Genomic DNA, 26,196 nt, shown 5'->3' with positions numbered 1-26,196 from the left:
TTCCTAGGTAATATGGAAAACAGTAAATCTCATTATTCAGATTAAACAGTGCCATTCATTTATAATAGATGCCTTTTTCAGGTTGCTTTATTTATGCTTTTTTAACTTTTAGGTTCAAGGGTATGTGTGCAGGTTTGCTGTATAGGTAAATTGCATGTTGTAGGAGTTTGGTGTACAGATTTTTTTTTTTTTTTTTTTTTTTTGAGACAGTGTCTCACTCTTCCAGGCTGGAGTGCAGTGACGCAATCTCAGCTCGCTACAACCTGTGCCTCCTGGGTTCAAGCGATTCGATTCTCTTGCCTCAGCCTCCCGAGTAGCTGGGGCTACAGGCGCACGCCACCATACCTGGCGAATTTTTGTATTTTTTGGTAAAGATGGGATTTCCCCATGTTGGCCAGGCTGATCTTAAACTTTGACCTCAAGTGATTCACCTGCTTCGGCCTCCCAAAGTGCTGGAATTACAGGCTGGTGTACAGATTACTTTGTCACTCGGGTAATAAACATAGTTACCCGACAGGTAGTTTTTCTGATCCTCTTTCTCTTCCCACCCTCCACCCTCTGGTAGGCCCCAGTGTTTGTTGTTCCCTTCTTTGTGTCCCTATTTACTCAAAGTTGAGCTCCCAACTGAGAACATGAGGTATTTGGTTTTCTTTTCTTGTGTTAGTTTGCTTAGGATAATGGCCTTTAGCTTCATATATGTTGTCATAAGAACATGGTCTCTTTTTTTTATGGCTGCATAGTATTCCATTGTGTATATGTGCTACTTTTAAAAATGAATTCTACTTTTGATGGACATTTAAGTTGATTCTATGTCTTTGCTATTGTGAATAGTACTGCAGTGAATATACACATGCTCGTGTCATTATGGTAGAAGGGTTTATATTCTGTATACCCAATAATGGGATTGCTGGGTCAACTGGTAATTGTATTATAAATCTTTGAGAAGTTGCCAAACTGCTTTCCACAATGGCTGAACTGATACATTCCCACCAGCAGTGGATAAGTATTCCCTTTTCTCTACAACCTTGTTATTTTTTGACTTTTTAGTAGCCATGCTGACTGGTATAAGATGGTATCTCATTGTGGTTTTAAGTTGCTTTATTTTTAATGGCTGCATAGCATTTGTGATTGTACCTTAGTTTACTTAACAGATTCTATTGATGGAAACTCATTTGCAGTTTTTGCTGTTAGAAACATTTGCTGTCCTCCATATCCTCTTACAAACTTGTACACACATTTTTTTCACACATACACATCTGTGAAATAAATTCCCTACAAGTGAAATTGTTCGGGTCATAGAGTATACTTGAATTTTATCAGCTTTTGCCAGATTGCCCTCCATAGAGATTTTTATATACTCTCACCAGTAAGGAATCAGTAAATGAGCATCTCTTTCTTTACCCTTGCCAACTCAGCATTATAAAACTTTTTATCTTTGTCAATCTTGTTAAGTGAAAAATGGGATTACTTTATGGTTTTAATTTGCATTTATTTTCTGTGAAATTGAACATCTTTGTATGTTAGCCATTTGTATTTCTTTTTGGAATCTGAGACTGGTGCTTTTTTCATCTCAGGATTTCTACCTAGTTGATAGCTGTTTTTAAGGTGCTATTTTAAAATGCATCTTAGTTTCAGAGAATTTAAATTTGACCAAATATGCGATATTATAAAATTGATAGAATTAGATGTTTCCTCATATGCTTTGCCCATATTTCTATAGTGGGTTGGCCTTTTTCTTATTGATTTGTAGGAGCTTATAACAGAATTAGCACTTTGGATATAAGTTGCAATTTTGCCCAGTTTGTCATACATTTCTTGGCTTTATGACACTTCATGCAACACAGAGACTTGAATTTTGTACACGTATTGAATTAACCACTTTTATGATGTCCAGATTTTGCATCATACCCTGCCCAATATTGTTTTAAATAATTTAATCCATGTATGTTACTATTTTGTTTTTGTTTTAAACATTTAACCAAGCTGGAATTTTACTGGGGAGGGATCATAAGGTTTCAGGTAGGGATTTCTGGTTTTCATTTTAGAAAAATGATTTTTTGCCTTTCTGAGGCTTAGTTTGTAATTTTTTGGAATGTTTCATAAAATGTATATACATATATATAAATACAAAAATACAAATAAGTAATATATTTGCAGGATGTAATGTTTTACCATGGTTTGTTCAAATCTGAATTAGTGATGTGTTAGGTGTCGTCATCTTGCTGAGATCATAGTTGGCAGTTGGCTTATAGTTACACTACGCCATCTACATGTGCCTGTTGCAAAAAAATACTTCAGCTAGGTTGATACTATTCAGTACATTGGGTTTTTGGTATATTTTATTAGGCAGTCACAGTTGAAAAACTGAACTGTTACTTACTCCAAGGATGTTTTTGCTACTTTAGACATCTACTTTAGGTAATCTGCTTCTTGTTTAATTTGTTTAATTTAGACTAGTGTTTCTTAAACTTTAGCAATCATCAGAATCACTTGAAAACTTGTTAGAGCAGATTGCTATGCCTCACCTTCAAAATTTCTGATTAAGTAGATCTGAGATGAGACTCAAGTTTTGTAGTTCTTACTAGGTCCCAGGTGATGCTGATCAATTTTTAAGAGCGTCTCTGCCCTAAAACAGTTGGAAGACACTGTAGATAGTAAGGCACCCAGTAAAGTATAGAGTTTGGCTATCCTGTGGCACTTTTATTAATTCATCATTGAAACGTCAAACTTAAAATTTTACTATTGTGACTCATTCCTTAGCCTGGATAAATATTTCATTACTAAGAAAGTTAGTAAAACTTGACTCTTACATAAAGGAAAATGGACTGTAGTTTTTATCTCCAGTGCCTGGTTCTGCCTTTCCTGAGTTCTGTGTCAAGTTAGTTTTTTGTTGTTAAGCAAAGGGTTTCATACATTTAACAGTATAGCAAATCATCAAGTACTGTTTCTATTTTTTTTTTTTTTTAGTGGCTTAAAATTAACAGCAAGTTCATTCTCTCACAATCCTGAAGGTCAGAAGTTCAAAAACAGTATGTTGGCAGGTTAGTTCCAGCTGGAGGCTCTAAGTGGCAACAGTCTTTCATGATTCTCTCCTAGCTTTTGGTGGTGGCTAACAGTCCTTAGCATTCCTTGGCTTGTAGCTTTGTAACCACAGTCTCTGCCTTCATCTTCACGTGGCTTTCCTTTTGTGTTCAAATCTCCCTCTCTTTACATTTTGTAAGGATACTGGTCATTGCATTTAGGGCCCACTCTTAAATTCAGGGCGATCTTGTCTGAAATTTATAACTTAATTACTTCTGCAAAGACCCTATTTCTGAAAAATGTCACGTTGATAGGTAGCAGAGGTTAGGACCTGGGCATATCTTTTGAATAGCTTTTTGCTATGAAATTTGTACGTACAATGTGTTCCTTTTTCTGGGACTTTGTGAAGAGTGTGTTAATGTAGGAGAGACTTAGGACTGGGAATCAGTACAGTGATACCTAGTCTTAGTAACTGGTTTTGAGAGCCTGGAAAAGTTGACTATGGTTTTTTCGTTTTCTTCACTGGAAAAGAAGTAAATTCGACTATATTCTTGAGACCTTTGAAATTTTAAAATTTCATTTTTCTTGAAATTCTTCATTGTACAAACAGCAATATCCCATATTAACTGGTGACGCAAGAAGTAATTAAGTGCAGCACCTCATGGAATGGGATCACTAGGTGATGATCAGTATTGAGGAACCATTGGGAATTGTCTGTGGATGACAGAAGTTTTGGCCATTTATCTAAGTACTTGTAATATGCATAGTTAATAAAGCACAATAAAATATTTCCATTAATCTAATTTATAATATTTATAGTCTGCCATCTGTAACATTTCTTCCCTTAGAAAAATAAAAAGGAATGTCTGTTGGTTAGCTCTGCTCCATATTGTGATTGATTAAAGCTTGAGGAATGTGAGGAGAAAAAAGATCAAAATAAAGAAGGTGACTTTTAAAACCAGTTTTAAGAAGTTTTCAACTTAAAGTCATATTTTATCATTTCTGTGACTTTTTTCTCAAGTTTTTATTGTCTGAAGTTACAATGTGTCTTACAATTTACTGAGATCTTGTAGTTGGTGGCAGTTTGGTTATTATTGCCTGTGAATACTTGAACTTGATCTAGCTGTACATATTTTCACCTCAAATAATGTGAATTGTTGGGTCTGTATATACTGAGAGTATTTGCTAATTTAAATGCCTTCAGAAATATTAAATATTACGCTATGATTCCATGTTGAAATGAGTACTGAGTATCAAGAGGCTGGGAAATGGAGCGATAGGGTGTAAATATGCTAGTATTTGAGCAAATGTCGGAAGAGTAACCAATCCATTTTTTTTTTGCCCTGCAAATCAACAGACAGCTCTATTGAAGCTAAGAGAGGTAACTCACAAATAGAGGAAGCTGTATGTTATGTTCTGCTACTGAGATCATATACAAGAGTATTGCCTATCTCGTGTCTGTGATATATCGGAAGACAGGAAAAATTACCAAATGTCCTCAGATCAAAGAAATTTCAAAGCAGCTACGGGCTATAGTGTTGCTGATTCATGCAGTATGCTTTACTGTCTTTAAGGCACTGAGTCATAATTTAATTGGCAGTGTTTTTTCTTTCCTGGTCTTACATAAAATAACCTTATAGCTAATGCTGTTTGTCCCTCCCAGGAATGTGGTAGTTTATTTTTAAAAATATGACCAAGGACAAGAAGCATAAAGCATATAAATGAGTTAAGATGGATTTGTTTGCCAAAAGTTTATGAAATTTAGAATTAAGTTTAGGTGAAATAAAGAGAATTCACTTCTTTTTGTTGTACACTATCAATTTGCTGAACTTAATGCTCCAACAGATGGCATGAGCTAAAAATATCCAGTTGGTCCATGAAAGATTAGGTTAGACTAATCATAAAAAGAGCCACAATCGTGAATTTATAAATGATCGCTTCAGATTTTTTAATACCAGTTTTAAATCCGTAAATAAAATAATGGGTTTTTATCTAACTGAATGAGCTGTGACTTAAGCATCTAAAGGCATCCTGTGTTTTGTCCAGGTGCCAAAAGGAAGATAGTTGTTTTTCATAGTGACATCAGTAACCAGTGTGGAATGGACAGGAGGTAGCTGACCCCTGCAAAGTTATACAATCTTGACCCTTGATCTCATTGCCTTCATTCTTCCGTGGCACCTCTCTTGTGATAACTGGAGTCCATATTAGCTGCCTTCACTTGAGCCATCCCTAACTAAGCCTGGTTTCTCTTTTTGGTTCATTGATCAATCTGACGTCATTTGTTTTTTTATCTTCCATTTATGTATCAGCATTTCTTTAGTGTTGATGCTGCCCCTCAGTCCCACTTCTTTCATTAATGAATTCCTTTTGTGCTTTAAGATTATTTCCTTGGGGTGGGAGGACTCACGCTTTCAGCCCTTTTGAACCAAGAGCTTGTTGTTAGCTTATTAAGTAAGGAATCGTTAAGGCTTAACAAAAAATGTTTATTTGCATGTGGTAACATTTTAGTAGTGTGACATGAAGCAACTTAAAATGGTTTATTAGATTTTGCGTGTTGAATATTTGTATGTTTTTAAAAGGTTTAAGAAATTGAAAATGACGAATTTTGCCTTGGCATTCGTGCGACACCACGTGATCATTATGTTCCATAATCGGCCATATCATGTCTTCCCAGTACATTTCAGTATTACATTTTTCAAGAATTGATGATGCATATCTTGTTTCATTGTATACTCTTAAAAGATTTTCTTGAAACTTAATTTTGCAATTGATCATGAAACAGTAGCACATTTGTTTGGGGCAGAAATTTATTTTTAATTTACCTAATGTCTTTGCGTTTCATTTTTGTCACGAAGTTTGGTTTTAAAATGACCTAACGGAATCTTTAACTAACATGTTCTTTGGAGTATAGGTATATGACTGATGGGATGTTACTTCGTGAAGCTATGAATGATCCCCTCCTGGAGCGTTATGGTGTAATAATTCTTGATGAGGCTCATGAGAGGACACTGGCTACAGATATTCTAATGGGTGTTCTGAAGGAAGTTGTAAGACAGAGATCAGATTTAAAGGTGAAGTAATTTCTTCTCTCCATTTAACTATATATGTGTGTATGTGGGCATAAAAACAGGGAATACATACTCATCAATAACCAACTGTAAGAAATCACCTGTAAAAGAAGGAACTAGTAAGTACCTTCTTGTTTTGTTTCTGCTTTGCTGTGCCTTCATTTTAGACTTTATTTCTCACCCTTTATAGTAATGCATTTTTAAGCCAAATCTTCTCAATTTGTAACCCACCTAGTTCTTTTATAATCTAATAACATATGTGTAACTGTGCTACTCACTCTACCCTTCATTAAGTACAGAGGCTTATTTTACTTAAGGATCAAATCTTTCTCCCTCAGATCCATGTCCTTGTCTCATCACAAACACCCATTGTAACTTATAATGCTGGAGAGTGGAAATGACTATACACAGGACAGGCAGCTCCTTAGAAATGTAGTCACTTGCCCTAGTGTGTTACTTCTTTCCTTCATACCACATGTACCTTGGCCCCTGTTACTGTATTGATTGAGGGCCTAAAACTACTTGACATTTTTGTCCCCCAAAGTCTATGACGTTCCGCTTTTTGCTGTGTTGTGTGTGTATACTATTCATTGGAATGTAGACTCATCCCTTGTTGATATGTGTGTTATAGAAGGGTTCATAGCCTGGTGACAGAGCGAGACTCTATCTCAAAAACAAACAAACAAACAAGCGTTCAGCACTAGCAAGAAAGATTCTGGGTCTTTAGAAAAAAAACTGAGGCCTGAGCATGTTTTTGTTTATACAAATTAGATCAATGCTTTAAAAAATATATTTAAAGAATAATGTGAGTACTATCATTATTTATTAAATTTATTGTGCTACCAAGGTTTTAGTGAGAATCTGAAAGTAGAAATTAAGAACGCTAATGAAACTTTTTATGGAGGAACCTTTTTATATCTGGTCCACTTATTTTTTTTTTTCCTTGCATTTTCTTTCTGTTTTTTCCTGTTTGCAAAGTTTTGTTTTAATAATGGTAGCAATAATTATACTGCATATTAATGTTTTCTTTTACCAATCTGAATTACATATAATTTTATAAAATCTGATTTTAAGGTATTTTATGAAGAAATGCTGTAGTTTATGCATTTATTTTTTTTCTAAATTTTTAAAAATGTAAACTTTTACTATAGTTCAGCCATTATGTATTTGATTTTTCATTTACAGTTTATTTGAAGGTTTTCATGGGCATTTTTATAGCTGATATATATGTAGAATAGTAAATATGGCTATACTTTAAGACCATGTAAAAATCCTTGAAGACAGCTTCAAGTAATTTACTGTTTGCTTTCAGGTTATAGTTATGAGCGCTACTCTAGATGCAGGAAAATTCCAGATTTACTTTGATAACTGTCCTCTCCTAACTATTCCTGGGCGTACACATCCTGTTGAGATCTTTTATACTCCAGAACCAGAGAGAGATTATCTTGAAGCCGCAATTCGAACAGTTATCCAGATTCATATGTGTGAAGAGGAAGAGGGAGATCTTCTTCTTTTCTTAACTGGTCAAGAGGTATTGTTTTAATTTTCTTCATTATTTAGCTTTTGACATACTGTTTCTAATACGCAGCAACTTTAATCATAAGAACATGTTAATCATATTTTTTATTTCAATGTTCTTCAACCTGATTGTATTAATATGTAAAATATGTAACCCCTTTTATCTGTTTACTGTAGGAATACTTTTGTATACCACTAGAGTTTGTGTTATAGTTAATTATTTTAAGAGTGTTAAATGCTTTTGGAATTTCAAGATTTTGCAATTGTAGTTTAAGAGATCCCTGGGATATAAGTGCTGTTATGCTGAGGCATGAATTTGCATCACAGCTGCTTTGAAATCAGGTTATCCTCATCAGTTATTTAGCTTGTGAGTGAACTTGGGTGCCTATTCATCATCAAAACACTTCAGTTTGGTTTTGTCTTCCCATATGCTCATGAAGGTTGGGAAGGATGACTAAAAGTTCTTAGTTAGAATTTACTTCATTTAAAATTTTATTCTCAGATGTAGCATTTCTTTTTTTTTTTTGAGACGGAGTCTCACTCTGTCACCCAGGCTGGAGTGCAGTGGCATGATTATCGGCTCACTGCAACCTCTGCCTCCTGGGTTCAAGCGATTCTCTTGCCTCAGCCTCCCAAGTAGCTGGGATCACAGGTGCCCACCATCACACCTGGCTAATTTTTTTTTTATTTTTAGTAGAGATGGGGTTTCACTATGTTGGTCAGGCTAGTCTTGAACTCCTGACCTCAGGTGATCTGCCCTTCTTGCGTTCCCAAAGTGCTGGGATTATAGGCGCGAGCCACCACACCTGGCCCCAGAATGCTTTTTTGATGGCATATAAACAGCATTTGTGCTATAATGTAGTATTGAGGCTGTTGGGATAATCATTTTGTCCTCTTGTGTCTGGTCTCTAGTTTCTCATTTCCTCCAAAGTGCATAGTGTATTTTTATTTTTATTTATTTTGTTTTATTATTTATTTATTTGAGACGGAGTTTTGCTCTTGTTGCCCAGGCTGGAGTGCAGTGGCACGATCTCGGCTCACCGCAACCTCTGCCTCCCGGGTTCAAGTGATTTTCTTGCCTCAGCCTTCTGAGTAGCTGCGATTACAGGCATGCGCCACCATGCCCAACTAATTTGTATTTTTGGTAGAGATGGGGTTTCTCCATGTTGGTCAGGCTGGTCTCGAACTCCCAACTTCAGGTGATCCACCCACCTCGGCCTCCCAAAGTGCTGGGATTACAGGCGTGAGCCACTGCGCCCGGCCATATTTTTATTTTTTAAATCACTATTTAAAATTGTCATCATTCTCAGATAACATAAGCATATTGAGATTCTATCAGAAATATCAAATGGCCTCATGGTTAAGGACCTGAAAGGTTTTTCTCTGAGACAACTTTGTGCGGTGTGTTCTGTGAATCCCACAGCTGGGGAAAGGAAGGGAGTAAGCCCAAGGGTTTTCAGATGTGTGCTAGAGTGTCTTTCACGAAATAAAATGCCGCTCTAGTTGTCAACTGTTTTTGTGCATACCATTGCTTCTTTAAATTATCTTTGGATTCCCAGTCTTGAATTTGAAGAGTTTTGGGGAGAAGGTAGCAGAAAACCTAATGTTTTGTTTACATTTCATTTGTTTTATTTAGTAGTAGAGCTGGTCTAAAGTAAATATTACCTTCTCATTTTTGTGAACCTTTGTTATTTTTACTTGGTAAGTTAAATGCAACTGCAAAATCAGTACTCCTTTCTTCATAAATTGAATAGCCTCCATGAAATTGAATAATCTCATAAAATTTTAAAACTGGTTTTTAAGAACATATTCTGACCACTTAAATAAAAGTGCTTCTATAGTCACGTGAGTTAATTTGGGAGGGAGCGAGAACAGTTTAAAGTGTTGCCTAGATAGTAATTAGATAAGAGTGATTGTAATTAAATAATTTTATTTTTAATTTTGCTTAGTAAAATTTTTTTTCAACATGCAGTGAGTTAATTGGTAAGGTCCAGATTAATTTACTAACATGTTGCTGCTTTTGGAGTTAAAAATCTTTCCTCAAATCAAAAACTCCTGAACTGTCTGTCTTTATTCTCAGTATTGCTAATGACTAAGCAGATGGCTGCTGTTGGGACAGTGAAACTTCTTTTCCTCCACTACCTGTTTCTGTTTTTATTCTGATGAATGCAGATAAGTTTTGTGGCATTCTCAGCTGATAGTGTTGACTTTTTGGAAGTTTGGCAAACCTCAGGGAAAATTTTTATTGCAAGTTTTAAAACTGTTTAGAACTTTATCTAAAAACATAAGTGTTACGGGATTTCTTCCACATTTTGGAGATGCCTTTATATCCTACATAGTCATCATTTTGTTTTAGCTCCATGCATACTTAGCAGATTAGGTACTCTAATCTCCAGTAAAGTTAGAATTGTCATTTTAAAATACTAGAATCACAAAGCAAATGTCTAATTTAAGCACTTAATTTTTAATGTGTGAAATCTGGATATTTTGTGATTTCTGAGCATTTATTTTTCATTTATATACGGTAAAATTAACAAAATTACAGATACTCTTAAATGTTGGAAGCCTAGTTTTATATTATGTTCAAATGTTTTTTAAGTTGGAGAGCTCTTAATTTTTTATTTGCATGCCAGCAGGGGGCATTCTAATCTAGATACAACATTTGAAAGCAGTGTTTTCAAAAAATATTTGTTCGCTTTGTTATATTTTTTATTTAGATGAATAGCATCTACTTTCATTTTCTTTTAGAAACTTGAGATTTCAAAGGAGGATCTAGTAACATTGAATCTTTAATAGTTTTCTGTGTTACAATTTTTGAGACAGATAACCTTTAAAACTGATGTATTTGAAATAAGTGAAAAGTAATTTATTTGTTTACTGTGTTTAAGAACGTTGTGTTTTTTGATAATGGAAACACAGTTTGGACATTAAAAAAATATAAAGTAAATGTCCTAAAATTCTTCCTCACCATTTAGTATCATTGTCCTTTGAAAAAAACACGTACTTTGTTGACAAGGGTAGCTTCTAATTGGGTCATTTATTGGACAGGCTGCCTAGTATATAATAAGCGTTTTACGTACTTCTGGGTTTAATTGAATTAATACTTCAGTAAAATTTAGAATACATTTGTCCGCAGTGCTGCCTTCCATTTTTAAGTTCCTTTGCCTCTCCCAGAGCTGTCATACATAATCTGTCTCTCTCTTTTTTTCTGTCTTGATATTCATTATGTCTCCTCTTGAATGCAAATGCGTTAGAATATAGTCATGTGCCACATAACAATGTTTTGGTCAAGACAGACTTCTCAGCCGTGGTGCTGCTCCCATAAGATTATAGTGGAGCTGAACGTAACCTTGCAACATCATAGCACAACACATTACTCATTGCTTTGTGATGATGCTAGTTCAAACAAACCTACTTTGCTGCCAGTTGTTTAAAAGTACTATATAGTATGTACAGTTGTGTACAGTACATAATGATAATGATAATAGGACACTGTTAGTGGTTTTTGTATTTACTATACTACATGTTTTGTTTTATCATTATTTTAGAATGTTCTCCTTCGACTTAAAAATGTTAACTGTAAAACAGGCTTAGGCAGGTCCTTCAGGAGGTGTTCTAGGAGAAGGCATTGTTATCACAGGAGATGACAGCTCCATGTGTGTTACTGGCCTTTGAAGACCTTCCAGTGGGTTAATATGTTAAGGTGGAAGATGGTGATATTGATGATCCTGACCCTGTGGGGGCCTAGGTTAAGTGTGTGTTTGTGTCTTTTAACCAAAAAGTTTAATAAGTTGAAAAAGTAAAAAATTTTAAATTAGAATGAAGCTTATAGAATAAGGATATAAAGAGAAAATACTTTTGCACAGCCATACGATGTGTTTGTGTTTTAAGCTAAGTGTTACTACAAAAGAGTCAGAGTTTAAAAAAATTAAAAAGTTTATAAAGTATAAAAGTTGTAAGCTAAGGTTAATTTATTGAAGAAAGAAAAATATATCGAAAAAAAGAAAATACATTTTTAAATAAATTTTGTGTAGCCAAAATGTACAGTGTTTATAAAGTCTACAGTTCTGTACAGAATGTCCTAGGCTATCACATTCACTAAGTACTCACTCACTCACAGCAACTTTCAGCCCTGCAGACTTCATTCATGGCAGATGCCCTATATGAGTGTACTGATTTTTACCTTTTTTTTTTTTTTGGAGACGGAGTTTCCCTCTTTTTGCCCAGGCTGGAGTGCAATGGCGCGATCTCGGCTCACCGCAACCTCCTGCCTCCCGGGTTCAAGCGATTCTCCCGCCTCAGCCTCCCGAGTGGCTGGGATTATAGGCATGTGCCACCCCGCCCAGCTAATTTTGTATTTTTGGTAGAGACGGGGTTTCTCCATGTTGGTCAGGCTGGTCTTGAACTCCCGACCTCAGGTGATCCGCCCGTGTCGGCCTCCCAAAGTGCTGGGATTACAGGTGTGAGCCACCGTGCCGTGCCTGGCGGTTTTTATCTTTTATACCATATTTTTGCCATGCCTTTTCTTTGTTTAGATGAACAAACACTTCCCATTGTGTTACAGTTGCCTACTGTATTCACTTCAGTAACATGCTCCTCAGGTTTGTAGCCTAGGAGCAAAAGGCTATACAGTTTAGGTTCATGAATACACTAGAATGTTTACACAACAGCAGAATCGCCTAACAAATTTCTCAGAACATATTCCTGTCATTAAGCAACGTGTGACTGTAGTTTTCTGAGAAAAAAATTTGTAGCTGCTCTAAGACATTTGGGTTAGCCTAGTTCTTAAATATCTGTGTTGATACTGTAAAGGTGTTTGTTCTCATTAGGCACAATGAAGCAAATCTTCCATATAATTGCATTAGTGATACGTGACATTAAAGCCTAATTGGCTTATTTAAAATGTCTAGCACATCAATTTCTTTTAGATTGTGAAAATTGAAAAGGTCATGAGTGCATTTAAATATTCCTGAGTGAGAAATTTCAATTTTAGTACAGTTTGTTGAGAAATAATTAGGAAATCTGACTCTAAGAAAAGGGGGGTGGAATGCAAATAAGGCAGTTATATATTCATTTGAATACAAAAATGAAAGTTTCTTGGATTGTTTTGGAAATCCCATTGAAATTTGCTAAATTAGTTTTGGTTACTAAATTGAAAATAGGGTATCCATGAAGTGAAAGATGGCATACATAAAACAGACTGCATAGAACTAGGATTATAATAAATACTTTAAAATGTTTCAGTATTCGTTTTTAGACTCACTTTTATTTTGTAGGAAATTGATGAAGCCTGTAAGAGAATAAAGCGTGAAGTCGATGATTTGGGCCCTGAAGTTGGCGACATTAAAATCATTCCATTGTATTCTACACTTCCACCTCAGCAGCAGCAACGCATTTTTGAGCCTCCACCTCCCAAAAAACAGAATGGAGCAATTGGAAGAAAGGTAACATTAGAAATGTTCTTCATAAATATTTCACTAATAATGAAAGAATTATTTATGAGATAAAAACTTTATTCAGTTATAAAGGACTAAGTTATGGGTGATTGTGATCTAGGTTTTATACAACAAAATAATATCCATTTGGAGGGTTCTGCATATCTCTTGACCCTAAAGTAAGAATGAGTACTGCTCCTAGGTAGTCCCTCCTTAGCAAATGGAAGATTCGTTAGGATGGGTTAAGAAAAGAGGATGTTGGCCAAGTACTATCTTTTCTCCTGTTAAATCACTTGGTATAAAGTAAGCACTTTTTCTTTGGTTCCTTGGCCTTCTGCCCATAATTTTGTTTAAGGCTTCACCAAATGTAATGTCTATAGGTGTGAAATGTTGACCCTGTGCAGACCTAATAACAGTAGCACTGATCTGGCCGGGCGTGGCGGCTCAGGCCCGTAATCCCAGCACTTTGGGAGGCTGAAGCGGATGGATCGTGAGGTCAGGAGTTTGAGACCAGCCTGACCAACATGGTGAAACCCTGTCTCTATTGAAAATACAAAAAAATTAGCCGGGCATGGTAGCGCGTGCCTGCAATCCCAGCTACTCAGAAGGCAGAGGCAGGAGAATCGCTTGAACCCTGGAGGCGGAGGTTGCAGTGAGCTGAGACCACACCACTGCACTCCAGCCTGGGCGACAGCGCGACTCCATCTCAAAAAAAAAAAAAAAATATATAGCACTGATCACACTGCATAAGTATGTGAGGTCCTGGAATGCAGAAGCTCCATCTAGATCCTGTCACACGGACAGGAACAAGATTATTTCAGCCCTATTTCTGAGATACTTTGTTGAGGGGCTGGGAAGACATCTTTGATTCCCCATCAGCAGATATAGATATAGATATATATATATAGAGAGAGAGAGAGAGAGACAGACATATATGTCTTAAATATTTATATAATAAGTTAATGCATCCTCCAGGCAGAGCTTTATTTTTTTTTATTTATTTTATTTTTTAAACAACATGGGGTCTCAGTATGTTGCCAGGGCTGGTCTTAAACTCCTGGGTTCAATGAGTCCCACCTCCTGGGCCTCCCAAAGTGCTAGGACTACAGGCATGAGCCACCAAGCCCAGCCCTCAGCCTGCCTAGTTTTCATTTGTCTTGAAATCATGTGTACTTTGTATATCTGTATTTGTTTTATTTTTAAAACGTTGTGTTTGTTTACCATTGAGTGAAACTGGTGTACAACAAAGATATCCTGTTTGTGCATCCTTTTGTGTACTTCTCGTTTCATTGAGTTCTTTGAGATATATGGGCCCATATTTACTACAGTTACACATCTGAGCTCTTGCTGTCGTAAGTCTATGAAGTAAATTAAAGTTTTTGTTTCTGTTTTGCTTTTTGTGTTTTAAATCCTTAGGATGCTGAGGAGAATTTTGTCTTACTGAAAAGAGTGACTCAGCAGTGGCTGGATATGTGATGATGGCCACAGCTGGTGATGGGCTCACTCTGAGGACTGATCATGAGCTTTTAATTCAAAACTAGGGGCTATATTGCCACTTTGCCATCCTGTGATGGTGTTTCAGCCAAAACTGTAGGACCTCTTGCTGGGAAATCATGTTATCCTTTCCTTGAGTCAATTTCATCTTAGAGGTTGAGACAAGCACTGATGTAGCTTCCCTGGACAGTCCTATGGAGAGTAAAGGAAGACTTCCTTGGCAGTTGCTGCATAATTTTCATTATGAGAAAGAACATTCTGAGGCGCAGCATGTTAAGCACAAATTTAAAGTTTTCATACAAGCCTAGCTTATAGAGGAGGGATCTATACAAGTTTTACTGTTCATATGTAATTTTAAACTTACTGTTTGCATCTAATTGTGAAAAAAATACTTGATTTTTTTTTGTTAAACTGTTCTAAGGATAGTAGATAGCATAAAGCAAATATATAAAAGTATTGAAAGTTTTTGAACAAATATGATATTTAATACAAATTTTAATTTCCATCAAATTGTAATTCCGTATAACTTTATATTTGAGTCCCTTTTATAAGGCAGTGCCATTTCTTATTTCTCTATTAGTTTATGAAAAATAGATTTTATAACTTGATTGTGGTACTAATAAAACAAACAGCCTTTTAAACATGTTACAGCACTAATGGTGAACGATTTCAAGTTTAGCAATCAAGAAAGGTTGAGAATGCAACATATATTTATATGAGGGTAGATATTTTTACCTCGATAATTTTTGAAGTTTATTCAAGTATTTGACTAAGTTAAAAGTTATAGTAATTCTTTACATGCATTCAAGTTTACTCTTCAGTAGATAACTTCTGCATTTTTTGACTGAGACTTAAATTGCTATTTTGTGGATTTGGTTGTTATTAAAATACAACTATAATTATTTTTAAAATATTTAGTTTTCATTAATTTTGTTCATACAAATAGCTGACTTTTCTATAGTTGATCCTACATTTCGCTAATTAATATGGTTCAGAGCATACATTGCTCAGTAAAAAAGAGAAATGGCCCTTGTGGAGATGGTTCTATAGTTTTAAAGAAAGACTTAATGATCCAGGATCTGAAGATAGCTTACTGTGGTGCTACTGGGATGTTTATAAGCAAATAAGTTGATGTCCTTGTGTTGGAGACCCCCACAGAGTTCCCTGGGAACTAAAAGTCCAAATTAGTTTAAATGCATTGTTGTGTCCAGACAGTATTCAGGTAGGGCAAATGAAGTACTGCGCGTTCTACTTTGAAGTGGAGTTATTGGGGGCGGAGCGGAGGGATGTGGTTCTATTAGAAAAAAAGTGAGTTCTATTAGAAGGCAGGTTATTGAGGGGGGAAGACTTACTCTTAGCATGTCCTGACAGTGATGCCAAGCTTTTCACCATAGGGTCTGTTCCATATTAGTCAATGCGGTTTGAACACTTTAAGGCTCTTTGAACGCTTACTGCAGTGTTGCAGTCTAGAAAGCATGTAGCAATTATATTGATTCTTACTGGTCGTAATGTAAATCCCTTGACAAATTCAAGGTCATTTTGTCTCCTGATGGGTTCCTCATTGTATGGTGTGCCATTTACAATTAGAACATGGTTAGGGCTTGCCTCACTCAACTGCTGAAGTACCAAAGAAGCTTTTATCTTGTCATTTATTAGTTTGCTTTTGCATTGTGTGTGTGTGTATTTAGCCTTAGCTATTTTTAGTCCTTGAGAAAGGCCTAAAACTTGTGCTTTTTTGTAAGGACTCAATTTAACTCTTGTATTTTAGGGTTTGACTTTTGGCTGGCAATAGACTCTTATTAATATCACTAATGACGAGGGTTTGCCAAGTTGGCATAAATCATTTGATTCTTAAACACTTGCAGAATCATGCTTCCGCGTCTTGTTAAGTATTACAGAATTTAATACACTCACCCAGACAAAAAACATACACACAGGATGAAATTATTTTGTGGAGAAAAATTAACTGTTTTCTATAATAGTAACTAAAGAGTTGGTCACATGAGAAATTTTTATCACATTGTATTATGTTATAGAAGAAATATGTGAAATGTATTTTTTCCCAGAACAACTTTTTTAAAAGTGATTTTCTTCATAAATATTTTCAGAACTATGGTTTTCACCCCAGAATTCCAGAAAGCCAGAAGACGTCTTCTGTATTTACAGGCACGTAGTTGGTTCTGTATAGATTTGAGATAGGGTCTCAGTCTGTTGCCTCGGGTGGAGTTCTGTGCCATGATCATAGCTCACTGCAACCTCAACCTCCTGGACTCAAGCAGTCCTCCCACCTTAGCCTCCTAGGTAGCTGGGACTACAAGCATGTGCCACCATGCCTGGCTAATTTCTTTTAATGTTTTGTAGAGGTGGGGTTTTACTATGTTGTCCAGGCTTGTCTCAAACTCCTGGACTCAAATAATCCTCCTTGGCCTTTTTAAGTGCTGGGATTACAGATGTGAGCCACCATGCCTGACCTATTCTGTATAGTTTATAGAGCATTTCCACATCCTTACATAATTTATTCCCTACAACCCTGTGTTATGTAGACTAAGTAATATGCAAGTTACAAAAGAATACAAGCTTGGGGGTGTTAAAACCTTTCCACAGTTACTTTAGCCACTCAGGTTTGATTGCTAGTTCTGCCAGTTACCTCTAAATTCATCGCTTCTTTAACTACAACAAACTGACTTTCTAGGAGAATATTAAATGCAGGTTATGCTTATTCAAGTTTCACCTGTTAACCTTATGTATGTCGTCGTTTGCTTCAGTTCTAGTTGCTGATTATTCATCTAAATGTCCTGAAGAATGTATTTCAGCAACATCATCAAACCACTTGTGGTTCGTTATTCCTTTGCTAGTTGTCAGTCTTTTCAACTGACAAATAAAAGGAAACATTTTGGTTTTTGACTTGTAAATTATTCTGAAATACCCTCATGGTAGATTGCTATTATGTTTTTAAATCCCTGAGGTTTCCTGCTATTATTTTGGGAAGTCTACTACTTAGTAAATATGAAATCAGAAAATGAAACTGTTAATATTAAGTAAAATAGTTAATGCAGCAAAAGCCTATGATTTTTTAAAGCTATTTGATTTATAAAATTAACTGTTTTTAAAATAAAATAGGGATAAATATAAATCTTTTCATTTTTTGTATGTGCCCATAGGCATTTCTCCCACATGTGTTTTTTTAAGATGGAACTTTAGTGCTAGTGCTGTTTCCTTCTCTCATGAGTAGGTCTTAACCTTACCTTCAAGGACTATCCTAAATGCTATTATTTTTCAGTAAAGCTTTTCTTGTCTTTGCTGTGGAAGTAAACCTTTTTAAATTTCACAGTGTGTCTTTGGTGCCACTCACACTTTCTATCCGTGTCTAATCATCCCTTAGAAATAGTAAAAGCAGACTGTTTGATTCATCTTCTGTATCAATTGCTTGCATATACAGACATCTTCAACTTAATATCAGTAACCTGTTCCTGAAAATCATGTCCTGAGTTAAAATACTAATGAGGAATCCCCATTTCCCATTGTTTAAAAAAAAAATTATGTGTAACATGTATTTCCCAAGTCCTTAACTAATTTTCTGAAACATGTAATATATAGTAAAACATGCACGTATACAAAACAAGCTGTCATATTAGTATGTAAATGCTTTAAACATTTTCCGTCAATAAAGAATTATAGTTCTTAACAGTTGCTTTGTATGTAGTAACGTATTACATGTCATCCCTTTGAGACCATGCAATTACCGAAATATTTACATTTGATTCTGCTGATCTGTCCGTTCTTATTGGATTATAACTTGAGGTTTTTTCCATGTGGCATTTTGTTTAAAATGTTGAGTTGAATTTTGGTGATATAAATAACGAAGTTTTCATTTGTAAATATTGCCTAAAAACATTGAAAGATACACTTGTGGAAATTTGAATACTAATTATAAGGGCTGTTTTATCAGACATTTTGTAAGGCATGTTATATTGCTTTATCAGTATTTTTATGCTGTCCATTAATTTGATTAAGCAAAATGTAATGCGGTTGAGTGATAACCTGAAGTAATAGCTTTGTTGAGAAAGAAGTTGCTGTTGTGGCGTAAACAAAATTTTGGTTTCTTAAATTTTAATTTACCTTTTTAAAGCCTTGGCCATTGAAGATCAAATCATATTTCTAGTTTATTTGCTGGTTTGAAATTCCTTGTGTTAGTGAAAGTTAGTGGCTGATCTTTAACAGTCCTGTTAATTTTATTTGATCTGTAATATAATTTATATACTGTATTTCTTAACAGGTAGTTGTGTCAACTAACATAGCAGAGACATCTTTGACAATAGATGGTGTGGTGTTTGTGATTGATCCTGGATTTGCAAAACAGAAGGTACATGTTTAGTGGATACTTTATAAATTAGAGTTGGTTTAACAGTACTTACTACCCATTCATTTAATGGCTAAAATTTACCTTTCAGAATATTTTCCCGTCTTTTGTTTCATTTTCAGATTTCTGCTGTATGAACCCTTTATGTTTTGGCTGGCTCTCAGAAATTAAGACAGTGTTTAATATGTAATTCTAGGCTTTTTTTTCTTTTAGAGTTGCTTTGGTTTCTTTGTTTCAGTGTAGTGACGGTGGGTGTTTTGGCTTGTATATTCATTTAAAAGTATGGGTTTAGTAATAAAGTCCAGGATTTCCATCCCTGCAGTTCAGTCACTTATCCAACATTAGAGTTACTGCTGTCAACTAGGCACACTATTTGAAAACAGTACTATGTTACTCCTCTAGTTTAACAGTGCTGTATACTAAATGAAGTGAAATGCAGGTGAAGTGGCTATTCAATAAATACATGTTTTATTTTTCAGATAACTTTTGGATAAATTGATTACATTTTGTTATTGATGGAAATTTTTTCATTAAACAGTAACAGAGTAATAGTACTCAGACCGTCGAGTTTTGAAAGTGAAGATTTCTTTTCGGGCAGAATCCTTGACTGCCCAGCATATAAAAAGCAAGGAACAAGGTCAGCCTGATAGAACTGAAATTAGGAGGAGTAAGGATTATGTAAGCTGTCTGTGTGTTTGACAAGAAGTTTTTCATGTTAGAGTCTTTCAGATGATCGAATTAGAACGTCTGAAAGAACTTTAAGGTTCAGGATGATGGGTTGTCTATTGTAGCAGCATGATTTATGGCTATCGATATTTCTTTGTTTATTTTGGAATTAACTGTGGGCTTTGGATACTTCTTTTGCATCACAATTTTGTGTTTGACTGAAGAAAGACTCTTGTGTTATTTCAATTCCAATAGGTCTACAATCCTCGAATCAGAGTTGAGTCCCTTTTGGTGACAGCTATTAGTAAAGCTTCAGCTCAACAAAGGGCTGGTCGAGCTGGACGTACCAGACCTGGAAAATGCTTCAGACTTTACACAGAGAAAGCTTATAAAACAGAAATGCAGGTATGGAGTATTGTCGTTTCCTGCCGATATGTTTAAAATGTTAAGTTGAATTATCTTACCAGAAGAAAATTGCCTTATTTACTTAATCTTGCCCTTTAGGATTAAAAGCTCCTTAGCTTTTCCAGGAGTGAAATGTATGGTGTAATTAACTTAAATAGTTGTACACCCCCTTATTCGAGGCTGATACATTCCAAGACACTCCCCCTCCCACGCCTGAAAACTGGAATATGCTGAACCTACTTATGTGTACTATGTATAAATATCTTTCGTTACAATTTCACTGATAGAAGATACATTTTTACTTTAGATGTGATTTTTTTTTCTTTCGTTACTAGGTTTCAACTTTTTTTCTTTCCTTACTAACTTTCAACCTTTCACTTAAAGGAAGCACTTCAGGGCCTCTCATTGGCATATCCAAATGACCAGCATCACTGTTCTTGGTGCTTTGGGGCCATTATTAAGTAAAAGGTTACTTGAGCACAAGCACTGTGATACTGCAAAAGTTGATCTAATAACAGATGGTTGCTAAGTGACAAATGGGTGTATAGTGTATATAGCATACTACTAAGAATGGTGCACAATTTGAAATTGATGAATTGTTTCTGGAATCTTTAAAATTTTTTCTGTTGACAATGCTTAACTGAAACCATGGAAATTGCAAGTACAGATGAGTGAAGACTACTATACGAATTTCTTTCTGCAGTTGCGAATTTTATGGACAGTAGCAAACACTTTGAGTACTATAAAGATAGTTGGAGAAAAATGGTTTCTCTCTAGTCTAGCCTACAAGTATTTATCTCAACTGAGACAGTGTAGAAGTAATGCTAAAACAAATAGCTCAAGAGGCAGCAGATTTTTGTTTTCTGGAACTAGGAGACTGAGGCATTTTTAACATAACAAATAAATGTTTTTGTTTTTTTGCTAGGATAACACCTATCCTGAGATTTTGCGTTCTAATTTAGGATCAGTTGTGTTACAATTGAAGAAACTTGGTATTGATGATTTGGTACATTTTGATTTTATGGATCCACCAGGTATGACTTATCAAAACACATTTTTATCAGATCTTTTAACCAAAATTGACTCTTAGTGTTTTTCTGCATCCTATTTAATATATGTATTAAATACATTTTGCTTTTTCCATCCAGTATGCATCAAGATTGTCTTACATGATAGCATTAAAACTAAAAAAGGTGACAGTTATATGAGCACATTATTTTTTTTCTTCAAAAGTTATTATGGGGGGTGTTTAGGTAAATTGAATTATCCTCTGGGCATGAAAATGTGAGAATTCCTAATTTTTCTTTGGGGAAAAAACAGTTTGATAAACACATTGATGAATTAGCAATTATTTAATATATTTCGGAAGAAGACAGTTTTGCCTACAGGAAAATTTTGTAATGTTTTTATGATTCATTGTTTGCTAGATCTGTATAATTGAATTGGATGACAGTTTGAGTTTGAGTTTGGTCCACTGCAGAATGAAAAATGAGATTGCTTATAATAGTTTATACTTTGTCACATTTTTGCTTGCTTAAGGCACTGTGTCTAATAGATTGTCTTTTACCACTAGCTCCTGAAACTCTGATGAGAGCCCTGGAACTTTTGAATTATCTGGCTGCTTTAAATGATGATGGAGATCTGACTGAATTGGGATCCATGATGGCAGAGTTTCCTCTAGATCCACAGCTCGCAAAAATGGTTATTGCAAGTTGTGACTACAACTGTTCTAATGAGGTCCTATCTATTACTGCTATGTTGTCAGGTAATAGAGGGAAAGGAACAAAAAAAAGCCCAGCTCTTCAAAGTTTGGGTGGACTTCACTTTTGTTTTTGTTTTTTAATTTTTAGTATGATAGTGGATTTTATAGATGGTTTTAAGGAATTAATTTTGTTTCCTAAATACCTTGTAAATAGCTTCGTAATGACATAGTGCTTACAAAAGTAAAGTAAGTCATTGTGCACAAAAGATAGTAAAGCATTGGCTCTCTTGAGTGCTAATAAAAATTGCAGTAAGTTTGAGCACAGTTGTAACTGAATTCTTTGGTCAAAGGTCCATCACTGCTATCTTTGTGGTTTTTTTGTTTTTTGTTTTTTACTGCAAGTACAGGAAGAACTTTGCTCTAGTACTTAGCTCTATTAAATGTGCCTGTGACAAACTTAAAGCTATACATTAAGTTGAGCCTTTTCTATATATGTACTCCAATGGCACCCAAACATGAATTTCAAACTTGATATCAAGTAAATAGAAATAGTAATGTATAATTTTAGGCTTAAAATCTAATCTGATAATGGTATTCTTTTACAATGGTAGAAAAACTTGGTAAAAGAAACATACCTAATATATAAAATTGCTAATTTTGTAAAATTGGACCATTAAGCTAAGGAAATAATGCTGTTTTTAGTAACAATAAAATGTAATCCACAAATGAATAGTAACTTGGAAATTAGATTTTCCCTAAAGGAGAAGAAATGTTAAGAAACAAATGAATGGCTATTCTTACAGCTAAAAATAGAAAATAAGTTCTTACTGATGATCAGAATATTCTCTGCTACTAGTTTTAGCATCGGAGAGAACTGACTCCCTATTGCTGAGTGGTTTATTGAACTTAATGCTGCAAATATTTCAAAATATTCTCTGGAATTAAAGGATAAATTGAAAAACATTTAAATATAAAATTATGGCTTAGTTTAGATGTATGGTATATTCATTCTAATGGTGTGAATTTTTTATTTAAGAAGTAGCTAAAATGTTTTCTTGCAGAGTTATGACTGATCAGACTCAGAGCAGATGGGCAGGGCAGTATTGAGTCACTTTAATTAAATTGTAGCTTAATTTGCGGAGGTGGTGGTAGGTTGTTGTCTGCCTTTCTTATATGTTGTTTTATAGATTCTCCCAGTTGTACTTCTCCCAAGATTTTAGTTTTTAGAAAAAGTGTGGGGCAAGAGCTAATGGATTGTGTACTTACTAGTCTATCTGCCTAGTTTTTATTTCTCTAGGTTCTCTTATCAGATATACTTACATGATTACCGTCGTTTGAGTTTAGAATATTAGCTCTTTAAGAAGTTTGTTGTTGTGATGCAGTTGTAATCTTCCAACTACATCTCAGTTTTATTTGTAATTTAAAAAAAAACCTTATTTTTATTTATTACAAATAAAAACCTTTAGTTTGGCAGGAGAATGAGCATTTATGTGCAGCAGTGTAAATGGACAGTTTTTAAACGGTCCATTTGTAGGAAAAGTGTTGAAATAAGAGGCAAGTAAGAAGTCAGGGAATAAAAAATAGTTTGCTGAGCTTGTAATGCTTTGTTTGACATTAAAATAGTTGTTGAAGTTTTGAGGTCCTGATATTAACAGTGCAAATCTAGAGGCCTTTGAGAGCACTACTTATTTATTCCCACTTAACTCTAGTGGCTAGTTCACATTAAAATTCACAGCTGTGAGAAGTTTGTGTGCTTTTATGAATTACCTTGCTTCAATTAAGCAAGAGTTTTAATATTTATTATGATCATGTTTTGTTGTCACTATTTGGCTATTTTGGCATCTTTTTAAAGGGGAAACTGTATGGGAAAGAGTAATATGATACTGTATTTTATCTTGTTGTTGATTATTCCCATTATCTTCTATCCGAACCGATAATTTATGAATTTTTTCATTGACAAGGTTTTAAGAGCTTTTAAAATGTGTTGAAAGAGTCCCAAGCTGTTAAGTATTTTTATTTTCATACTGCTTTTATGACTATGGAATTGCTAAACTGAATTAAGGAAAGTTGTATTTCAAAAATGTAGTACATGCTTTGTAACAATTTAAAGTTTTATGTGAATTAATATTGAGGCTCTAAACAAATAACTGTAGTTACATATTTTGATGACCCTTGATATGATTGTTTCAGACTAATTGTCAACTTTTGAAATATTGGACTTTGCTTTTATATTGAGGTTTTGATTCAAATAAGTTTGTTTTTTTTTCTTTTTTAAATTTGGGACTTTATTTTCTAATCCTTTTGTTAAAATGCTGAAACACTAGGCTGAATATCCCAGCCTTTTTGAATTTTCTTAATTCAAAGGCGGTTTAACCTTCCACCACTACTGCTATCATCCAAACCCAAGAGTTCTTGATATTTTTATGTTTACATATGCTTCTGCTCACCGGTGCTAATAGTGATACCCACCAGTTGGTAATAGCCACAGTATTAGGGAAAAAATTCTGATAGAAACATGGCAGTAGACCGGTTTCAAAGTTGTTGTTAGCTCTGCAGTGGGCAAGCATAGCTTCCTAACTTTCACAGCCGTTCAATAGATTTAGTGGATGCCCTTTTGAAAAATTACAGTTAGCTAAAAGGCAATTGACGCCATTATTCTGGTTATTGGTAGAGCTATCAGCACTGGTTTTTTTTTTAAATAAGTTGAGCTTTTTAGTATCCTGATGGCCTTCAGAATAGCTGTTTTGATGCCTACTTTTAGATCTAGTTAAAATAATAGGTACTCTGTAGCTTTGAAACCCTCTTGTCTTACAGATGTGGTTAGGTGTTGATGTACCAAATCAAGGTAGTAAACAGTCCAAGATGCAGTTGGAGGCCATCCTGCCCTGCCCTATGCTCTGTGAACTGACCTAGCTAGGCCTTGTTCCTCTATCTGTGAATGCGTGACTCATCGATATGGGCGTTTGTGTTGGGCCCATACCAACCTTGTTTAGTCCCACAGTGTTTTGTTCGCCCCACGGAGGCCAAGAAAGCCGCAGATGAGGCCAAGATGAGATTTGCCCACATAGATGGAGATCATCTGACACTGCTGAACGTCTACCATGCTTTTAAACAAAGTAAGTGTAAATTTGATTGGAGACACTCTTGTCTAAATGTTACTTGCAGTGTATAAGATGTTTCTTCGTCCCACTTGATTTATTATCCGTGACAACTTACATTAGAAACCCAGACTTACTTTGGAAAAACTCCTGACGAGCATTTAAAATAGAAATTGCCAATCGTTTTCCAAGTTGTTTATGTTTATAATCGGGATAAAGCACCAATTGTAGAAAACCTGAAAAATACAGTGATAAAAATGACAGACTTGTATGACATTTATCACTAACATACAAGTTTTTGTATACTTTTATTTCTGTGCATTTTACATTTTTAAGAATAGTTTTATATTGTTCCTACAATCATTACTCTAACATTTTTACTAATAAAGAACTTTTTACACCAAAATAAAACTAATAGAAAAAAATGGACAAGTATGAATGATGGTTCTCAGGCTACTAGTGGTCTCTAAACATGATATGGAAAAGTTCAGCTCTACTGTTAGCCCAAGAAGTGCATTATTATTTTGGCATTATTATTGATAATGAAAGGCATTACCATTTTCTCACATAAAATTTGCAGATATTGAAGAAAAATATCCCTTAGCTCTATGGGAGTGGGGTTAGTTGTGGTCTTTATGAAAAGTTTATTTTATGTTACCAGGAACTTTAGCAACTGTATACTCTTTGACCCAGAAATAATTTAGAAAGTTATTTTTTGGTATTCTATGGACACCGATTTGATTAAATAATTTCACCAGAATTATTTATGGTGGTAAAAAAAAATTGGCTACCTAAACCTAAATGCCCACCAGTGGAAAAATTGTGAGTTATGCTGTAGACATATGAAGTAATTGTTCTAGCTTTAAATCATCTTATCATAGAATATTTAGTGACCTGAAAAACATTTGCCAGTGACTTGTAAATGAGGAAACATAATAACAATGAAGTCATTGCTAGCTGCTGCTGTTGGAATGTACCATTTACAGAAATTGAGAGGAAACCTTAATAAATTTAAAGGAGAAAAAAAAAATACAGAAATTGCAACTGGATCTTTTTTTTTTTTTTTTTTAACTGATAGCCCTGCATCATCACCCTGTGCCAAAAATGTGGAATTCTGTCACTGAGTTTGTAGTTTCTTCTCATGAGAAATTGGTTTCCTAATTTATAAAGTTGACATTCCAATTTTGTATGTCTGGTTTTATTTGTAACTCATTTTTATTATCTCATAAAAATCTCATTTATACTCTTAAAATGGGGAGCCTGTTGACTTTGGCACATCTCCGTAGGGGTGATGGTGAATTTATTTGTCTTGGGGTCCAGAAGTGCTAGAGGGCCAGTGTGTGCACCAGACGTAGTACCTAACTTGATTTACATCTGTTCCTTACTCCAGAACCCTGATATGAGTTGAATAGAATTGATGACTAGCAGA

The 26,196-nt window shown here is 34.9% G+C and overlaps 1 protein-coding gene across 1 annotated transcript in view; it reads left to right on the top strand.

Annotated features, from left to right (window-relative positions):
- Positions 1 to 26,196, top strand: part of DHX15 (DEAH-box helicase 15) — a 57,081-nt gene that overhangs the window by 22,746 nt on the left and 8,139 nt on the right. The window contains exons 4-11 of the mRNA XM_054484517.2: positions 5,933 to 6,092; positions 7,402 to 7,620; positions 12,884 to 13,051; positions 18,813 to 18,899; positions 19,818 to 19,967; positions 20,893 to 21,001; positions 21,541 to 21,732; positions 24,663 to 24,785. Coding sequence (XP_054340492.2) covers positions 5,933 to 6,092; positions 7,402 to 7,620; positions 12,884 to 13,051; positions 18,813 to 18,899; positions 19,818 to 19,967; positions 20,893 to 21,001; positions 21,541 to 21,732; positions 24,663 to 24,785 — 1,208 coding nt within the window. The remainder of the gene's footprint in view (positions 1 to 5,932; positions 6,093 to 7,401; positions 7,621 to 12,883; positions 13,052 to 18,812; positions 18,900 to 19,817; positions 19,968 to 20,892; positions 21,002 to 21,540; positions 21,733 to 24,662; positions 24,786 to 26,196) is intronic.

Source organism: Pongo pygmaeus, chromosome 3 (genome assembly GCF_028885625.2).
Source record: "Pongo pygmaeus isolate AG05252 chromosome 3, NHGRI_mPonPyg2-v2.0_pri, whole genome shotgun sequence".
Taxonomy (NCBI): domain Eukaryota; kingdom Metazoa; phylum Chordata; class Mammalia; order Primates; family Hominidae; genus Pongo; species Pongo pygmaeus.
The sequence above is the reverse complement of the archived record's forward strand: the minus strand, read 5'-3'. Positions and strand labels throughout refer to the sequence as shown.